The sequence below is a fragment of the Pan troglodytes genome, chromosome 18 (genome assembly GCF_028858775.2).
Source record: "Pan troglodytes isolate AG18354 chromosome 18, NHGRI_mPanTro3-v2.0_pri, whole genome shotgun sequence".
Classification (NCBI taxonomy): Eukaryota; Metazoa; Chordata; class Mammalia; order Primates; family Hominidae; genus Pan; species Pan troglodytes.
In genome coordinates, this window is record NC_072416.2 from 76115662 (window position 1) to 76136672 (window position 21011).

General features: G+C 44.4%; 1 protein-coding gene across 1 annotated transcript in view; it reads left to right on the plus strand.

Annotated features, from left to right (window-relative positions):
- The window catches only part of VAT1L (vesicle amine transport 1 like), a 191495-nt gene extending 183802 nt beyond the window's left edge, over window positions 1–7693 (plus strand). The window contains exon 9 of the mRNA XM_001139539.8: window positions 5184–7693. Coding sequence (XP_001139539.2) covers window positions 5184–5282 — 99 coding nt within the window. The 3' untranslated portion in view covers window positions 5283–7693. The remainder of the gene's footprint in view (window positions 1–5183) is intronic.
- The last annotated feature ends 13318 nt before the right edge of the window (window positions 7694–21011 follow it).

Below are 21011 nucleotides of genomic sequence, written 5' to 3' on the forward strand. Positions count from 1 at the left end.
TGTTCCTAACAGAATGATGCCAGCTGCTTCTGAGATGCTCCCTGATGGTTCCACAGATTTTTTTTTTTTTCTTTCAGAGAGAGAGTCTTACTCTGTCACCCAGGCTGGAGTGCAGTAGCACTATCTCAACTCACTGCAGCCCCCGCCTCCTGGACTCAAGTGATCCTCCCACCTCAGCCTCTTGAGCAGCTGAGACTACAGGAGAGCACCACCACGCCCAGCTAATTATAATTATTATTGGCCAGGCAAGGTGGCTAACGCCTGTAATCCCAGCACTTGGGGAGGCTGAGGCGGGTGGATCATCTGAGGTCAGGAGTTTGAGACCAGCCTGGCCAAGATGGTGAAACCCCGTCTCTACTAAAAATACAAAAATTAGCCGGGTGTGGTGTCAGGTGCCTGTAATCCCAGCTACTGGGGAGGCTGAGGCAGGAGAATCGCTTGAACCTGGGAGGCAGAGATTGCAGTAAGCCGTGATTGTGTCATTGCACTCCAGCCTGGGGGACTAGAATGAGACTTTGTCTCAAAAATGATAATAATAATATAAAATAATAAAAATAATGTAAAATGTAAATAATAAAAATATAATTTAAAATATTATTTATATTATTTTTAGAGACAGAATCTCACCATGTTTCCTAGGCTGGTCTTGAGCTCCTGAGCTCAAGCAATCTGCCTACCTCGGCCTCCCAGAGTGCTGGGATTATAGGCGTGAGCTACCACACCCAGCTGTGATTTTTTTTTCTTTTACCAGGATAAAACCCTTATATCCCAGGGATACCACCAGGAGTATAGCATGTCAAACTCACATCCCACCTATTCTCCCCGGGGCCTCTCGAGGAGGGACTATGTAGTGGTGTGGTCAGTGCACAGACCATCCGACTGCACGGATTCAAAACTGTGAGCCCCTGTTTATGACCTGGGCAAGTTACATGACTACTCATCTTTGATCCCCTGTCTGTAAAGTGGAGATTGATAAGTTCCCAGTTAGAATAGTATTCATAAAGCATTGTCTGATATGTACTGAGTTCCAGGTCATCTTTTTTTGAGATGGAGTCTCACTTTGTCACCCAGGCTGGAGTGCAATGGCACGATCTCGGCTCACTGAACTCCTGACCTCATGATACGCCCGCCTCAGCCTCCCAAAGTGTTGGGATTACAGGCGTGAGCCACCGTGCCTGGCCCCCAGGTCATCTTTAACAGAAAAAATATTCGGGAAGGGTTTCTTGTTTCTTCATTTACATACACATTGATTCTTGAAGCTGCATCAGTTCTTTAAAAAAAAAAAAAAAAGAACTAAAATTTCTTGCATATTGTCATGTAAAGTGTTTTTTTGTTTGTTTATTTGTTTGTTTTTCTGAGATGGGGTCTCGCTCTGTCGCCCAGGCTGGAGTGCAGTGGTGCGATCTTGGCTCACTGCAAGCTCCACCTCCCAGGTTCATGCCACTCTACCGCCTCAGCCTCCCAGGTGACTGGGACTACAGGCACCTGCCACCATGCCTGGCTAATTTTTTTGTATTTTTAGTACAGACGGGGTTTCACTATGTTAGCCAGGATCTCCTGACCTTGTGATCTGCCCACCTCGGCCTCCCAAAGTGCTGGGATTACAGGCATGAGCCACCGCACCCGGCCAGGAGTGTGTACTTTTAAAAGTATTTCCTTGACTTGTAACCATAATGTAATTTGGGTATGACAGTCATTTCATTCAATAAAGGACACCTTCAACACTGTAAAACGCCCTCTTGTTAAGTGACTGATACAACATGGATATAGCTTATTAAATACTTACTAAGTTCCAGGGCTGTTCAAACAGATGAGAGGGCAAGGAGAGGGAGGGGAGGGAGTGACTTGGATCCTGAGTCTCCTGTATACCTCTTTGTAGTCTTTAAACATATGACCAAGTCTATTTCAGTCCCATTTGGAGAAGGCAGACAGGCTCTAGGCCCATCCTGGAAGCTTATGGCTTTCAAGAAAATAGTTGGCCCCAATTTCCCACCCTGGGATGCTCCTGTGTCCATCACACATGAGTTGCTCCCAAGTCCTCGGGCTGATAGGAAGGCCTGTCTTACCAAGGGAGGATTCTTACTGGAGCAGATGCTGAAAAATCCACCTTTCAGGGTAAAGGCACAGGATCTGCCTGTGCCACACACAATGTCATTGTCTTTGTTTCTGAACCTCCTGAAGGCTTCTTTTTTGAAATGCAGTCTCACTCTGTCACCCAGGCTTGAGGGCAATGGCACGATCTCGGCTCACTGCAACCTCTGCCTCCTGGGTTCAAGCAATCCTCCCACCTCAGTCTCCTGAGTAGCTGGAATTACAGGCACATGCCACCACACCCAGCTAATTTTTTTAAATTATTTTTAGTAGAGACAGGGTTTCACCATGTTGGCCAGGCTGGTTTTGAACTCCTGACCCCAAGTGACCCACCTGCCTTGGCCTCCAAAAGAGCTGGGATTATAGACATGAGACACTGTACCGGGCCCCCTTGAAGGCTTTTAACCCTGGGACCTAAAGGAACAAAAAGACAGTAGAGAATGGGTATTCGGAGCAACCACGTGGTGGAAAAGAGGCTACGGCCTATCTAGATGGAAAAGCAGACTTGAAGGAAAGGGAGCATGTCTTGAGGTTAAACAGAAGACATGGAGATGCAGGAGGGATCCAGTGAGGTCATTTTAGGGTTAGCACCTGACGGAAGAGGAAACAACTCAAGCTCCAGGTTCCGCAGGATGTGTCGCTGTTCACTCAGCAGGTGCTGGAGGAGGGGACAGAGGTGCCTGCAGAGGTGCTTTCTCCTACTGGAATGACCACCTTTTTTTTTTTTTAAAGACAGTCTCATTCTGTCACCCAGGCTGGAGTGCAGTGGTGTGATCTCAGCTCACTGCAACCTTCGCCTTCCGGGTTCAAGTAATTCTCATGCCACAGCCTCTAGAGTAGCTAGGATTAGAGGTGCTCACCACACCTGGCTAATTTTTGTATTTTTAGTAGAGACGGGGTTTCACCATGTTGGCCAGGTTGTTCTTGAAATCCTGACCTCAGGTGATCTGCCCGCCTTGGCCTCCCAATGTGCTGGGATTACAGGCGTGAGCCACCGCGCCCGGCCATGACCACTCTCAGCCCTCACTCAGCCCCGAATCTGCCCAGCCAGCATGCTGCAGGACACACACTGCTCCTCTAGAATAGTCTGGGCTCTAAGGCGTGTGGGCAGCACCCAGGCAGGGGAAGTCGACTGCTATTGGCAGCTCCAGAAGTAAATTTCCTGGGAAGCACTAAGAGTGGAGTCTCTCCTGCTGAGAGCCTCCTCTTAATGAGGCTGGACCAAAGCAAAGTCGAAACTCATCCTATGATGTGTCATGAGGTCAGAGCAGAGGCAGAACTGCTGCCTCCAGACCCCACAGTACCAGCGGGCAGCCCTGCCCCAGTCCTGGCCATCTGACCAGTGCCCCAAAGAACAGAGGTGGCCTTTCCTGAAGGCTGCTGACCTCTGCTGCCCTTATGGGTTCTGTGTTCACATCACCTCAGGGTCTCCCTTTCCACTGCTGTAGAACAGAACTAACAACAATAATTACTACTATTGCTGCTACTTCAAAGAGTCATAGAGAAGATTAAAAGAACCAATGTCTGTGAGCCAATTGGCATATTGGTGACTATGTATTATAATATACACTACTAAGGGACAGCTTAGCTGGTTAGTTCTTCATTATCCTAAAACACTTGTTGCATATGTACCTAGTTGTAGGGAAGAAAACTGCAGAGACATGGTCCTCTCCCGTGGTGTCTACGGTTTGGCAGGGGCAGATGGACATTGGCCAATGAGCCATTCATATAAATGGGACATTGCAGCTCTTGATCAGTGCTACAAAGAAGAGGTATTTGGGCCGTGAAAGCTCATAATAGGGAGATTGTTCCAGTTAGGGAATTCTGCAAAGGCTTTCTTGAGGAAGCAGGATGAGCCCTAAAGGAAACATAGGTATGGACTGGATGAACTGGGCAGAGGGGGTAGAGGAATGACATTCCAGGGAGAAGGCACTGCACATGGTGTGGCCAAGGGGGAAAACCCAGCTTCAGGGGAGACAACATGGGGAGAGCTGAGATTCAGGGGCCAAATTCCTGTTTGTCAGAATAAGCCATGAAGCAGCCAGGGACTCAAGTTTGGGAGATCTGGGGCCCAATCTAGATCAGGGGATAAGAACAGAAAAGAAATCTGAGGCACAGATCAGGCAGGGAGATGTTAATGGACAGAACTAATTTGTTCTGAGCCTCTGTCATATGCTCAGCCCTTTGCTAGACTCTTTAGATACATTACTCCATTTTCTTTCACCTGGTTCTTAAAACAAATTTATAAGGTAGGTGGATTTATCACCACTGTAATGATGGAGGAAATGAAGACCCAGAGGGGTAATCATAACTATGCCAGGTGCCAGTGATTAACAAAAGAGAAGGAGTTAGGCAAAATCCCTGTCTTCCCAGAAACTATATTCCAGTGGGGGGAAGAGAGACCAAAAAGCAGATCAATACACCTTTGTTCTGGTTGTTGTATCTGCTCTTCGTAAGCGACAGCATCAAGACTTCAACCCTGGGGACTCTGTGCAGCTGATGCTCTCAATACCCCTCCCACCTCCCCTTGGCATTCGGGTCCCCTGCACTCCAGGGGCACCTCTTGTGGGTACCTGCCCCTCTCTGCCTGAGAGCTAACTCTTGTCACCAGAGCATGCTTGAGGTTTGCACAGAACCTGCGTGGGGTGCAGGGAGATAACTCACCTCCCCTGAGAGCAGCCCTTAGCCATAACATGGCTTCCTCCTCCCTCAGAAGAGACAGCTCTAAGATGTGTCCCCCAGGGTCTCTCAGAGGTCCCCAGCAAGACTGAGTCCCACTGCCCACACAGGAACCAACTTACTAACATACCCTGCATTGGATTCTTCCCCTTTTTGGTCTCATTTCTTCACTCCCCTGCTAGTGCTTCCTGGGATCATCTCCCAAATTCCAGATACTGGTATTCAAATCCTTATCTCAGCACCGTCTCTCGGGGTGCCCAACATATGACAGCTAATCCTGCACTGCCTTCCAGGGAAACAAGCAACCCTAGCTCCTAGCCCCCAAGAAGTCCTCCCATGGAACTCTGTCAGATGCTCAGAGATGACGGGGCTGGGTTACACAACCCTCAATAACATCTTCTTTTGAATTACAGATGGCCAATGACAGCACAGAGACCAGTGAAGCAGGGGAAGAGGAGGAGGACCACGAGGGAGACAGCGAGAACAAGGAGCGGATGCCCTTTATCCAGTAACCGAGGACCCAGGTGGGAGAATGTGAAGGATGGTTTGGAAGACGAGGACCCGGCTGAGAAAACTCTTCTGTGCCCCAGTGAACAAATGCTGTAGTCCAGTGCGTGTCGTGTTTGTCTGCAGTCAGCTGAGCTAAAAAGCTGTTGATCACTGTTGTTTTTTGAAGTGCCAATCCCATGCCATGCAGTATTATGTCCCTCTCCTATCTGTGTATTACACATTCCCCTCTCCCCTGTATCAAAACCATCCATCTGTGGGTTCTTCTTGACAGTTCTAGAACAGCCTTGCAAATTAATACAAGTCCCAGGCCCAATGCCTAAGAGACCAGACGTGGGCAAAGACAAGTTTGGATGGAAAGGTGTTATCACAGAGCCCTGTCCAGCTCCTAGAATTCTTCAGGCCAGTGACACTATTTTGCTGCTGGCCACCCATACCTCTGATGAGAACACTTGCCAATTTGGCCGGCAGAAAGAGAGTAGGCCAGATGTTTTCACGAGCCCACAAATTTAGAAACTCTCCTAGTAGTACTTTTTCTCTCTCCATTTAAGAGACAACTATGGTCAAAAGTTTGAGCCATTCTCTTCTACCCCTTCAGTGTTTGACCCTTTCACTGGCTCTTATCTGTAAACACAGGGAGGCAGGTATGGATTTTTCACAGTAGACAATGGATCAACAGCATGAGTTTGAGGACCTGCTGTGAAGATTTCTCCTCCAAAATACATCTCATGGGCAGGATTCTTCCTGCTCCATATCAGTTTCAATTTTAAGAAAACACCACATACAAGACACATTCAGAAGTCATTCCTGAGCATTGCTGGTGTTTGCACACTTGCCACCGGCATTACCAATTCTGTAAATTTCAGTTCCTGGTGGAAAGTGACCACTTTGACCATGGATTTCCCAAAGAAGAGTTCCTTTGCAGACCATAGGTGGAAAAGTCAATGAGCATCTCCTTCCTTGCCAAAGCATGTCCCAACATGTAACGAACTCTAGGGATACAAAAGGTTTATATTCAGCATCTGATGCCAGATGTACAGTTCCTCCCCTCCCATTTATAAACACCAGTGTAGAATCTGCAGCGCCCTGCTCTTCGGAAACCAAGGAACAAGCCACCTGCTCACACACCTTGTTCAACTTTTCAGCTCCTAGGGAACCCCACCCCCATGCAATTTGACTGTGCTTGAGAGGTGAATACAGTTACCTTCGAGAAACAGAGGGAGCTCCTCACCCCGTCCTTCCAGTCCTTTTGGCTAAAATGCTTAACTATCACTCACAAACCAATCTGGAGATACCAGGAGCTCATTTGATTCATACCCCAACTTTGTGTTCTGAAAAACATCAGAGGGATTTTACATTGCCCAGTTTCTCCACCAACAAGCCTTAGGGTGGACCCAACCCTTTCCGCAAGTGGTAGGAACGAATGCATCTTAGCAATTACCTGATTTCCAAAGTCCTTTTGTAGCAAATGTCACCTCATTCGTGGTCTTTTTTCCTATCCTAAGCTTATGATGATGAGTTATGTATGCCAAATATTTATCTGAAGAGTTTCTCCTCATTGTGAATGTGTATGTAAAATATGAAGACAAGAAAGGGTGCTTTCATCTGAGGAACCAAGGGGTGAGAGTATCCCAAAGGAGGACACCAGCATCATCTTTTCTTCGTACTCCAGGACCCACCAATATTCCAGTTCTGGGTCATTTAGAGAGATAATGGGGCGTTTATTCCCCTATTACCTTTGCTAAGTGCTATATTATTGGCTGTTTCTCCCATAACCATGCTGAAAAGGGGGTCTTAGGGAGAACTGTCATCCAAGTGGCATTCCTAGTAAGTTGGGTAGAAATGACATTTTCCAGAGCTGAAGGAGTGAAGAGCCCTTGGCCATACTAGGGCTCTCCTTCCCCCGGGGAGTGGGAACTCAGCCACATTCAGAATTCATATCGCCTTTGTTATGTCCAGAGGAGAGGCATAAAAAGGCACTCTCCCCCACCACCCCTACCAAATCTGGGTTTGGTTTGGTTTTGTTTAACTAGCAAAGTTAATCCAGTAATCGCAAATTACTCCAGATGGTTAAAGAAAACCCTTTCAGAATACAGAACGAGAAAACTAGAGTTTGACCAATAAAACCAACTTCTGCCATGAAGAACCGGAGGACGCAAGTTAATTGTTTAACATACTCTCATTTTAAGCACCTTCTTTCCTGTCTCTTGATTGTTTTTCTGAAGGAAGCGTAAAGAATGTCTCAGTCTGCCTTAAAGGAACTGTGAAGGCTTCTCTGTAATTTAAGTTTGATTGAAGTGAACTGAAACATTGTCTAATGTCTTTGTGGCTTTAGAGCTTTTGTTATATTGTGCCTACAAAGCAAATTATGTTTACATAAAAATATAAATAAAGTATTCAGCATAGCAAAACCTCACCTGGCATCTGCTATTCCACATAATTCATTGCTGGATAAGCAGTCGCACTATTAAATATGCAATGAATGGGGAACTGAAACAGGAAAAGTTAAAAACCTAATGGGAGCATCTCCAGATAAGAAACTAAAGGCCACATGGAGAAAATAGGGGTTAAGAGGAGAAAAGCCTTTAAAATCACTTTCAGGTTCCCTCAAACCAGAAAGTAAAACAATTAGGTTAAAAAATATATATATATTGAAAACATCCTATGGGCCGGGCGCGGTGGCTCACACCTGTAGTCTCAGCACTTTGGGAAGCCGACCCTGTGGATCACTTGAGGTCAGGAGTTTGAGAAAACCTGGCCAACACGGTGAAACCTCATCTCTACTAAAAATACAAAAAGTAACTGGGTATGGTGGTATATGCCTGTAATCCCAGCTATTCAGGAGGCTGAGGCAGAAGAATCACTTGAACCCGAAAGGCAGAGGTTGCAGTGAGTCGTGATAACACCACTGCACTCCAGCCTGGGTGACAGAACGAGACTCGGTCTCAGAAACAAAACAAAACCAAAAAAAAACTATCATATGATCATGATGACAGTGATGATACAGATAACGATAATAGAATAACAATAGGCCAAGCGCAGTGGCTCATGCCTGTAATCCCAGCACTTTGGGAGGCCAAGGTGGGTGGATCACGAGGTCAGGAGATTGAGACCATCCTGGCTAACACGGTGAAACCCCGTCTCTATTAAAAATACAAAAAAATTAGCTGGGGGTGGTGGCAGGCGCCTGTAGTCCCAGGTATTCGGGAGGCTGAGGCAGGAGAATGGCGTGAACCCGGGAGGCAGAGCTTGCAGTGATCCGAGATCGTGCCACTGCATTCCAGCCTGGGTGACAGAGCGAGATTCTGTCTCTCAAAAAAAAAAAAAAAGAAAAAAAAAAGAATAAAATAACAATAATAATGCCAGACATTTATAAGGCAACCTACTGTATGTTGCTAAAAACTGTCCACATATTAACTCACATGCCTTCCCCACAGCCCTAAGAGGTAAGGTCTATCATTATGTCCACATACGGGTGACAAGATTGAAACACAGGGAGCCTGCGCCCTTTCCTAAGATCACATGCTACTAAGTGAAAGCTAGAACTCACCAATTTCCAGCCATACTTTTGCCGCCAGAATTCATGCTCTTAACCACCTGATCATGCTACCTTGAACCTTAAATAAGGGTAAAATATAACGCATTTCAAATTAGCGATCCCTTGTTCACTCGAAACCCGTTAGGGATTTGGTTTTCTCTGATTTCAAGGATATGCTTGTAAATTTGTCTTTCTTGGTAGCAAATAATATGCAAGTCCAGAAGCATATATATTTTTCTTACCTTCCATACAAGTGTTTGGTGACATACTGATTTTGAAACTCACATGTCTCATCAACAGCCTTCATTTTCATGATCTTAAATCCTCAAGGTTACCAAAGAGATACTAAGAAGTAAATATCCACCAGCTAGGGTTTCACAAAAGAGGAATTCATGGCTGGGGAGGGTGTACTGTGCTTTACCATCTTTCTCAGCAGGAAGCCAACAAAACAGTCAGGCCTATGTCAGTAAAACACCACATATATAAACCAGAATTGACAAAGCAGAAAGTCATGCTGTTGGTGAAATTCTTAGGAAGTCACACACTACTAAGTTTCCTGGTTTTATTTGTGGGTTTTTGTTTGTTTTGTTTGTCTGTTTGTTTTTGAGACTGGGTCTTGCTCCATTGTCCAAGCTGGAGTGCAGTGGCACAATCGCACCTCACTGCAGCCTCAGCCTCCTGGGTTCAGGTCCTCCCACCTCAGCCTTCCAAGTAGCTAAGACCACAGGTACATGCCACCACGCCCAGCTAGCTTTTCTATTTTTTGTAAAGACAAGGGTCTCCCTATATTTCCCAGGCTGGTCTCATACTGCTGGGCTCAAGCGATCCTCCCGCCTTGGTTTCCCAAAGTGCTGGGATTACAGGCATGAGCCACTGCATTCGACCTTTGTTGTATACTTTTTTTTTTTTTTTTTGAGACTGAATCTCACTGTCACCCAGGCTGGAATGCAGCGGCGTGATCTCAGCTCACTGCAACCTTCGCCTCCTAGGTTCAAGTGATGCTCCTGACTCAGCCTCCCGAGTAGCTGGGATTACAAGCACGCACCACCATGCCCAGCTAATTTTTATATTTTTAGTAGAGATGGGGTTTCACCATGTTGGCCAGGCTGGTCTCGAACCCCTGACCTCAGTTGATCCACCTGCCTCAGCCTCCCAAAGTGCTGTATGTTCTTATTTAACGCTCACATTCTCTGTATGAATCTCATGGCTACATCCAGCCAGTGTTGGTGCACTGTCACATTTAAAAATGGCTCACCTACAAAAACTAAAACTAAATCCACATGTTCGCTTATAACTGGAAATGGGAAAGAGGTCTACTAGGAGTTGGAAATAATTTTTTTTTTTTGAGACAAGGTCTCGCTGTGTCGCCCAGGGAGAGTATAGTGGCATGATCTCCACTCACTGCAGCCTCCACCCCCCAGGCTCGAGCAATCCTCCCACCTCAGCTTCCCCAGTAGCTAGGATTACAGGTGTGTGCCACCACACCCAGCTAACTTTAATTTTTTGTAGAGACAGGGTCTCACTATATTGTCCAGGCTGCTCTGGAACTCCTGGGCTCAAGCAATCCTCCCACCTTAGCCTCCCAAAGTGCTGAGATTACAGATGTGAGCCACCCTGCCCAGCCCAAATTAATTTTTAAAGGTCTGAAGGAGGTTAGGATATTAACATTTCAAAAGCCATTTGGGGTATAGGAAACATTTGTGTATGAGCAAGGAGGAAAGAAATTTGAGGAGCAGAGAACAGAACAGTGTAGCTGAAATACAAGATTGTGGGGAGGGAGTAGAGTGGGAGACAGGCACTATGGGAAGTCAGCACCAGGTCTGGGGGCTGCTGAATGCCAAGCTGGGAATCGTAAATGTTAAGGAACAAGGTCATGCAATGAATGGTGTGATGTAAAAGCTTGGGAGGCGATTTCTGAGAGTAGGTGCTGGGTTTAATGGGAGGAGAAATAAGAAGAGCCCATAGGTGGCCAGGAGCCAGATGGTCAAATGCCTTGACTTCTCTTGCCTTAGTTTGGGTCTTCCAGAATCAGACACTGAAACAAGCATTTGAATGTAAGTCGTGTTGGGGAGATGACCCCAAGAAGCACAGAGGGCAGGAGGTAGGGGAAGTAGGACAGAAGAGGAAAGAAGCCCATTCAGGCTATGTTGGTGAGCAGGCACCACTACAAGAGTCTGTAGGCATGATCAGAATGGTCCCATTGAAGGGTAAGGAGGCAGTCATGATTACCCATAAATTCCCATGCATTGTTGGTTGGGGACTACTCTTAACAAGGGTGTTAATTCCCTTCCCATCTTGCCGCCTGTATGAACCAAGCACATTGCTGTCGCCAGACACTGGTCTCGGAAAGCCACAAGAAGCGCTTGGTCTGTATGGGAACTGCTAGGAGATATTGAAGCAGTGCCCACAGCTCCTATTGTAACTCGTCTCAAGAACTTACTTTATATTCTGAAGTTAATGGGGGAAGCTTTTGAGGCTTTCCACAAACTGTATTTCCGTCTTAGTAACCACTCTAGCTATATCCCATTACCTCACACCACCTCTTCTTTTTTTACATTTGTTCTGTCAACTGTTCTCTTCACTTGGAGAATAGAGTTTCTGCTCAGAGGAGATAGCCAAATTGCCTTGCCATCTCATCAGGATGTGTTACTTCATTAGGATCTTCCTTTCAAATTGTAGGTCTCTTCTTCATTGGGACCAGAAAAATCTGGGCTCTCTGTTACACAATTCCATGTGTTTCCTCAACACATTTTAAATGAGCATTTACTAAATGCAAGACCTTATTCCAGGACATAGAAATAGAAAGCAAATAAGACAGATTCTGCCTCAAGAAATTCAGTCTAGAGCTGTGCTATCCAATAGAAATATAATGTGAGCCACAAAGTTAAATTTTCTAGTAGTCACATTAGATGAGTAAAGAGAAACACATGATTTTAATATAATTTAGCCCAATGTTTATAGAATGTTATTTCAACATGTAATCAACAGAAAGATTGAGATAGTTTATGTTCATTATTCATACTAACACTCCAAAATCTGGTGTGTATTTCATTTATTTTAAAGACAGGGTCTCCCTCTGTTGCCCAGTCTGGAATGCAGTGGCATGATCCTAACTCATTGTAGCCTCAATCTCCTGGGCTCAAGTGATGCCTTAGGCTCCCAAAGTGCTGAGATGACAGGGATAAGCCACCACACCTGGCCCTGGTATGTATTTTATACTTACAGCACATCTCAACTTTGACTAGACACACTTTAAACGTTCAGTAGCACCTGTGACCAATGGCTACCATTTTGGACAGGCAGGTGTAGAAGAAGGGCAGGAATGGACTGTAAGATATAAATGTAGCTTTAAAGATGCAATGGTAGAGGGCATAATGAAGATGCAAAGTAGGGAGGGAATGGCAAGGAAAGCAGACACAGAGGGGGCAATGCTTGAGTGAAGAAATGAAAGATGAGCACATGTCATCCGTGAGAATAAGGTAGTTAAAGCACACAGGATAGGGCCTGGCACACAGCAAGCACTCAGTAAACATTAGTTCTCTTTCCTACCTCCACTTGTCAATGCTAGGAAGAATGGGATGCTTGGGAAAAACTCAGTAGCTTTTTTTTTGTTGTTTTTTTTTGGTTTTTTTTTGGTTGTTTTTTGAGATAGCATCTCACTATGTCACTCAGGCTGGAGTGCAGTGGCGTGATCTCCGCTCAATGCAACCTCCACCTCCTGGTTTCAAGCGATTCTCCTGCCTCAGCCTTCCGAGTAGCTGGGATTACAGGTGTGTGCCACCATGGCCAGCTAGATTTTTTGTATTTTTAGTAGAGACGGGGTTTCACCATGTTGGCCAGGCTGGTCTCGAACTGCTGACCTCAAGTGATCTGCCCGCCTCAGCCTCCCAAAGTGCAGAGATTACAGGCATGAGACACTGTGCCCGGCCTAGCTTCTTTTTTCTACTTTTTTTTTTTTTTTTAAAACAACAGAGACTATATAGATCTCAATATTTTGCTTCCAGATTTGTTTGTGGGAGAAAATAAAATAAATGTTTTGGTATTCTCTGCTATGAGCACAGCTTCTATTGCCAGCCAAGCAAAAATGCTGGGAAGTATGTTATTCAAATTGGCACCCAAACACCCATACAAAGAAGAAACTCAGGAGCAACTGAAACATCAACACAGCACAGGAGTGCACACTCACAAACAACTGTGCAAGAGCATAAGCCTTAGAATCTTTCAAACCAGGGGTCAAACTTGGGGAATTTGCTTGGGGTCTGACCTTTCTCCTATTAAAATGGAGAAGATCATATTGTATATATTCTAGATCAAATGTAACAGTGTAGGTGTAACCCAGCTGAAATCATGACCCACAATTCCAGTCCAAAAGCCAGATAACAAATGCCTCCAAAACCAGGTTTCTCCACTCATTAAAACACTGATCAAATGCCAGTATGTTGCCAACATATTATTTTTAGTGTCTTAGCTGCAAAAATAAGTGCATAGCCCCTGCCATTCAGGAACTCAGTTTAATGATGTGGTAATAAATAAGGTACTTATTGTGCAAATGGCAATTTGTTTGTAGAGCCTGCCTTGGTACTGGGCATTTATGTGGGCCGAGTGGCAAAGAGGCTATAATTGATGAGAAATATCTATCAGGAACAGGCAAAGAGAGACATCTAGGAGAAGTAACAATCATTAGGTCCATCAGTGAGGAAGCCCAGGGTAGGTTCATGGAATGGTCCACTTAACCACTGCATGCATCAAGAGGAAAGATAGAAAATCAATAGGACTGGATTATGGAAATCCATGGATTTCACTTCAAAGGTTCTGGATTGTGTACTAAAAGCAGAATAATTCATTGAGGGATGAATCAAGGGATTGCTAGAGAGTGTCTCAAGTAAGAGAAGACCATGGGAAGTCTTCCCAGAATGAGCTTTACTATTTCACTTGGTTCAGTTGTGGGAGGTGGAACAGATGAAAGTGCCATATTGGAATAACAGTTCTTTGGCCAGTCTCCCAGCATCCACCCATTGTCTATTTAGTCATGAGATAAGGTGCCCATGGAATTGGCATGAATGGGAACAAAAGAACTCCTCTCCATTTCAGGAGTTGTGAGACAAGGAGGGGCTGTGGTTCTGTCTTTCTGGAGATATGGGGCATCGTCTCCATGGAAGTAGAAGCTCCCAGAAAGTAAATCACCATTCATGGGAGTTAAAACTAGTGCAAGTGACCCATGTGGCATATTCACAAACACTGACACTCAAAAGATTGGAATCGTTTTCAAAAACATGCCCCAGCTCAGAGTTGACAGATGTCCATAGAATGGAATTGAATCAAGACCAACCATGGAAATGAAACTAACATTTGCCGAGGACTTGCTACTTGCCAGGCATTTGACACATACCCTCACTGAATTGTGGCAGTGCCTGGAAAATCAGGCATCATCCTCACTTACAGATAAGGATCCTGGATTTCAGAGAGGTTAGGTGGCTTGCCTATGTACACTCAGTCGGAAAGCAGAGGAGTCCGGTCTAGAACCCAGGGCTCCATGTGACAGAAAGACTTCTCTCAATAGCTGGGACAAGATGGAGGCCAGGCATTCCAACAACTTCCTGGCAAAGAAAAAGAACTTTCTCTTCACTAGCTCTAGTGTGAACCAAGGTGCTCTCAGGAAGGCTCCGATTAGCCCACGTTTGGTCACATGCCAGTCTGTAAAACAGTCACTGAAGCAGAGGGATGGCTATTGATTGGCCAGCCTGGGTCACATACGCACACCTGTAGGTTCCAGCAACCTGATTGATAAGCCAATCAGGACCATGTCAAGCTGCAGAAGGATCCTTATAGGAAGTGATGCTGGATGGTTAAACCTATGTCCACTACAGCTACAGTATATGGAATACTCATTGTGTACCAGACACTGTTTGAAGCCCCTGTAGAAATCACCACTGACACCCACCACATATTGTCTTGGTGCACCAGAGTTCACCTGCAGCTATAGACAGTTCCTGGCATGGGGACAGCTTTCCACATCAAGCACCTGCACTGGTCCTTCTACTGTGCCTGCAGACTTCCTCCAACATCACAGGAGACAAATGCATGGGGGTAACCCAGAGTTACTGTGGTGGGGGGCAGGGCGTAGCTTCAACCAGTGGAAGACGGCAGCCAGTGGATAAATGCCAAGATTTCCCACCTTCTAGTCGCATGATTTGAAGGTGTGTTCCACACAGTAGCTCAAAGGGTCCCTTGGCAGGATGAAATGCAAATTTCCCACAATGGCAACTCAGTCAACAGCACGCCCCTTACTGGCTTTTCTTCCTTCCTTGTCTCATTCTCCCACTCCTGCTCCTGCTTTCTGAGATCACATTCCCAATAAACCATTTCCACCCAAGTCCTTGTCTTGATGGATACTATTGTGGAACCCAAGTAAAAGCATTTTACACGTCTTAACTTGCCAACTACACCCAAAAAAAACCCTATAAAGTAAGTGATGCTATTTCCATTTAACTGATGACAAAATGAAACACAGAAAAGTAAAATAAAGTGCCCAAAACTACACAGCTAGCAACTGAGTTTCCAGAATTGGGGCTTAGAAACCAAGCCAAGTTCTCTCTAATGTCCAAGTCACTGAAAACATGCATTACTGCTTAAGCTGGAAAAAATTATTCAACAGCTAAGCTAGTGTCCTAATTAAATTGACTTCTGGGACCAGCCCTTCTCAGTATTTCAAAAGCCTGCCCAGGGAGTGAGAAGGGATTATTGCTGTTTTCCTGATCCTGGAGAACTCTATCCAAGGCCAGCGGGAGAGGACCCAGCAGCAGTGATGAGTTAATGGGCTATGCTGGGAAAAAGGGAATCAGACCAGCCCCAAGAATCACAATACATTTGGTCTCTTCATCCTTTGCTAAAACAAACAAAATATCAATTTACTGAGCCCAGGCTGCTGCTCAGGCTGACCATGGATGTTAAGAGCTGTTCTGCTTGTCTTTGTTTGGAGGCAGAAGTTTGATTATCTCAATGGTCCTTTGAGATTAACCAACTAGCAATGAAGGAAGTCAGTCTACCATTACATTGCACTTAGATAATTTAATTATTAACTAGATAAATTCAGAGTGTATTTTTAAAACTCCCATTCTTACTCAGGACCTCTCTCTTGTTCTCTCTCTCACTCTCCCTCCTAATGTTAATATTATGAAAGAGACTTGATTCAGTTCTACAAATATTACTAAGCCTTGGCTATGTGTATGGCCCTGTTTTGCATGTTGTGAAGAAGTTAAACACAGCCTGGCCACTGCTGGCAAAAAGCCCATGGTTGGGCCGGGTGCAGTGGCTCACTCATGTAATCCCAGCACTTTGGGAGGCCGAGGTGGGTGGATCACGAGGTCAGGAGATCGAGACCATCCTGGCTAACGCGGCGAAACCCCATCTCTACTAAAAATACAAAAAATTAGCCGGGCGTGGTGGTCGGCGCCTGTAGTCCCAGTTACTCAGGAGGCTGAGGCAGGAGAATGGAGTGAACCCAGGAGGTGGAAGTTGCAGTGAGCTGAGATTGAGCCACTGTACTCCAGCCTGGGCAACAGAGCAAGACTCTGTCTCCCCACCCACCAAAAAAAGTCCATGGTTGAGAAGATGGTGTGAGACAGGGACATCAATCACCAGGAAAAAGCTAGAAGCATAAAGAGAACAGATGCATGGGGCTTGGGGGCGCAACAGTGGAAGAGGTGGTGTTTGGATAGAGGATAAAGAAGCTCTATGGAATGGAGGTGGGATGGACACTCTTGGTTTTGCCTGCCAAATTTGGCTTATAGTTCCGTGGTCAAAACTAGAGACTCTGAAGACAGATGGCCTGGGTTTGAATCCTGACCAGCTGTATAGTTACTAGCTGGATGACCTTGACCAAGTTATTTGATCTCTGGACCTTTGCTGGCTCCTCTGTAGAAGGGTATGATGATGCTAAAGTGTTATCAAGTTATGGTGTATATTAAATGAGTCAATAGGTGTAAGATGGTTATGTGAGTACCTGGTACATAAGCAATTGTAATTGTGATGTGTTTTGTCCATTGCCCCTGATTTTCCTTTGGGGAAAAACCCACCCTTTATATATTGTGTTGGGGTTTCTGTAAATCAAGGTGCCTAGCCCTTGTTTACTCAAGTGAGGCTCATGACCCAGGGAAGGTCAAATGAATGTTCTAGTAATTTGAAGTTTAAGAAGAGAGATGCAAACACAGACAAATGGGGTAGAGCTCATTCATTCTAAAGACAATGTCCTTGGCCGGGCGCAGTGGCTCACATCTATAATCCCAGCACTTGGGAGGCCGAGGTGGGCGGATTACCTGAGATCAGGAGTTCGGGACCAGAATGGCCAACATGGTAAAACCCCATCTCTACTAAAAATACAAAAATTAGCCAGGTGTGGTGGCAGGCGCCTGTAATCCCAGCTACTCGGGAGGCTGAGGCAGGAGAATCGCTTGAACCCGGGAGATGGAGGTTGCAGTGAGCCAAGATCCTACCATTGCACTCCAGCCTGGTGGACAAGAGCGAGACTTTGTCTCAAAAAAAAATAAAATAAAATAAAAATAAAAGACAGTGCCCTAAAGATACTCTCCATGAATTCCTGATACCCAGATCCCCAAAGCTGCTTGAGTTTCTATTTTTTTCTGAGACCAGAAGTTTTAGAATTGGATTCTGTGAGCTTAAGTTAGCCAGACCTGATTTCTGTTACATGCAACCGAAGAACCCTATCTGATAAAAAGAGAGCCTTTGAACTGGGTCTTGAATCATGTGCCAGGGTTATAACTCGGATGGTTCCACTTCCTGGTTATATCCATATAAAAAGCACATTTATTTTAAAAAGATCAGGACACATAGCTGGCAAAGGATTTTTATCGCACATCAGTGACAAGAGCAGCATAAGAGAGTATGAATCCCAAACTATAGTCATTCCTGAAACAGTCCAGATTTTTCATTAAGATGTAATGGTCAAATATTTGAAGTACAAAAAAATACAGCCAACATATTCATGGATCAAGAGCAGTATTTGCCAAATTTCAATTTTTTGTGTACCACTTTGTGATTTTTGCCATACCTAGGTCCCAGGTATCACTAATTTTTTTTTTTTTTTTTTTTTTTTTTTTTTTTTTTTTTGAGACGGAGTCTCGCTCTGTCGCCCAGGCTGGAGTGCAGTGGCGCGATCTCGGCTCACTGCAAGCTCCGCCTCCCGGGTTCACGCCATTCTCCTGCCTCAGCCTCCCGAGTAGCTGGGACTACAGGCGCCCGCTACCACGCCCGGCTAATTTTTTGTATTTTTAGTAGAGACGGGGTTTTACCGTGTTAGCCAGGATGGTCTCGATCTCCTGACCTCGTGATCCGCCCGCCTCGGCCTCCCAAAGTGCTGGGATTACAGGCGTGAGCCACCGCGCCCGGCCCACTAATATTTTTTAATATTATATATGTAGATGTATATACACACATGCACGTATACACACCTCCCCCTCAACACATACCCCATTACATCATTAATGCTTCTCTTTAAATCCACGTACTTTTAAAGTCATATAAATGTATTTTTAAATTATATTACTACCATAAATGGAAAATAAATACTGTCCATGAATAGAAAGCAATTATTAGCATTAATACCATGGAGCAAGGTTAGGGAGTCCCACTGGTCAAATATGGAGCAATTTCAGCATAAAATAAATAAATAGTAGATCATAACCCATGAATAAAATAAAAACCCATGAGCCCAGCAATAACTAATATGCAATTGTAGTCAAATGCCAACAAATAAATACAAAAAAAATGGAGTTAGAAAATCAAGTAGTTGGTGAAAGTTTAATGAGTAGCAGGTTTTCCTTGCCTCAAATGTTTCCCCACAAATTACTGATTGGTTACAAAGTGAAAACTGATAACTTTATTGTTGAGAAGCCCAGCAGGCAACATCTTAACCAAGGGATCAAAGGTGACACCACCAATGTGAACCAGCTGACACTACTTGCTTCCTAATAGGATGCACTGAGAGGGACACAACATCACTTCCTTAATATCCACGCCAAAATATGCACAACTAAATTTATACAGGAAAAAATATCAGGCAAACCCAATCTGAGGAACATTCTAAGAAAATAATCCCCGAAAATGGCCTGTACTCTTCAAACATGGCAAAATCAAAAGGGCCAAAAAAAGGCTAAAGAACTGTTACAAATTTAAAGAGTCCAAATGGTAGACAAGACAGCTAAATACAATGTGTGATCCTGGACTGAATTCTGGAGTGAGGCAGTAGCAGTGGGGGGGAACTTATACAGAACATTATCAGGACAATTGATGAAATTTGAATATGCACTAGATTAGAGTGCAGCGTTGCATCAATATCATGTTCCTGATTTTGATTATTGCATTGTGTGTATACGAGAGAACTTCTTAGGAAGTACACACTTGAGTACTTAGGTGTAAAGGAGGCTGATGTTGAATGTTGAAGACAACATTCATTTTCTCACGGTTCCAAAATAAATACGCATCAATAGACAGAATGAAGATTATAAAACAAACAGGGCAAAATGTAGTCAGGTGAATCTGGATATAGGATAAAAAAATTCCTTATATAATTTTTGCAACTTTTCAATAAGCTAGAAATCATAATAAAAAGTTACCAAAAATCACTAACAAAATTAATATCATAAAACATGTTATTAGAGTTGTCGACGAAAAAAATCTAACTTTTGTCAGATACAGTGAGTTCTGCTTCAAAGCTTTAGTTTTTGACCTCTTTGTTCTTCGTTCTCAAGATCAACTTTTCCTTGTCCCTTCTCCTAAGCTACCTGCTCTGTAAATATCTCTTGCCAGTCCCAATCTGTAACTCACATCTCCGTTGTTTGGCAAGAGTCCTCTTTGCTCCTGGCTACCCATTCTGTAAGCTGCCCCTCCTGCCTAAACAGCTCTTCCTGCCTTTGCCGTGCCCTGACATGCCCAAACATGCCTTGTACCATAATGGACAGCCTCTCCCTTCCCACCTAAGTAGCCATATTCAATTTTAAACTCTAGCCAATCGGGTCAGTTTAGATTGTCCAGTCCAACTCCAACCAACGGGGACAGGACACAGAAGGAGGGACTAACCACATTAGGGATAAAAAACCCTTCCCTATTTTGTGGGGTATGCCCTCCCAGCAACCAGAAGTGTAAGCAGCACCCTTCTGCAGAAGTAAATTTGGCTTGCTGAGAAATCCTTTGACTGCTGGTTTCCTTCTAACTCCAAGCTCTTGTTTCTAACGCTTTGTAAAATATTTGAAGAGATTTATTCTGAGCCAAATATAAGTGACCATGGCCCAAGACACAGCTGTCAGGAGGTCCTGAGAACTTATGTCCAAGGTGGTTGGGGTGCAGCTTGGTTTTATATATTTTAGGGAGGCACGAGACATCAATCGAATATATTTGAGGAATACATTTGTTTGGTCCAAGAAAGGCTGTACAAAGTGAGGGGACTTCCAGGCTGTAGGTAAATTTAAACATTTTCTGGTTGACAAACGGTCAAGTTTGTCTAAAGACCTGGAATCAATAGAAAGGAAAAGTTCAAGTTAAGATAAAAGACTGTGGAGACCAAGGTTCTTTTGAAGTCTCATAGTGGCTGCCCTTAGAGACGATAGATGTAAATGTTTCCTACTCAAGACCTATAAAAGGTGCTAGACTCTCAGTTAATCTCTTTGGGATTGGGAGGGTTTGAAAGAAAAAGATGTAGCTATGTTAAGAGATTCTTTACAGATGTAAATTTTCCCACACAAAGGACAGCTTTGCAGGGCGATTTCAAGAGATGGGAAAGAAACATGTTTTGGGGTAAAATATTTTGATTTTCTTCTTTGTCACATAATGTTACGCCAGAGTCAGACTGGAATGTGAGTCATGATATATAGGGTTAAATAAAACCCATCTGATGAGAATTTATGGTTTGCAGGGCAGGACTTCCCAGACCCCTTAGATATTTGGGCAAGATAAGAAAAAAAAAATCAGACCTTAATCCCCAGTGGCAAGTTAAAAACTATTGCCCATCAAACTCTCTAATACTGGAGACCAGTTTCTTAATAAAAAAGAAAGAGGCACATTTTAGAAAGATTTTAAAAGGCATACCACCATCAACATAAAAAACTACCTCGATACTATAATCAAGGTTTGGAGAGCATTGGAAAAGAAAAAACATTTCCCACAGTGTGATCCAAAGCACTTT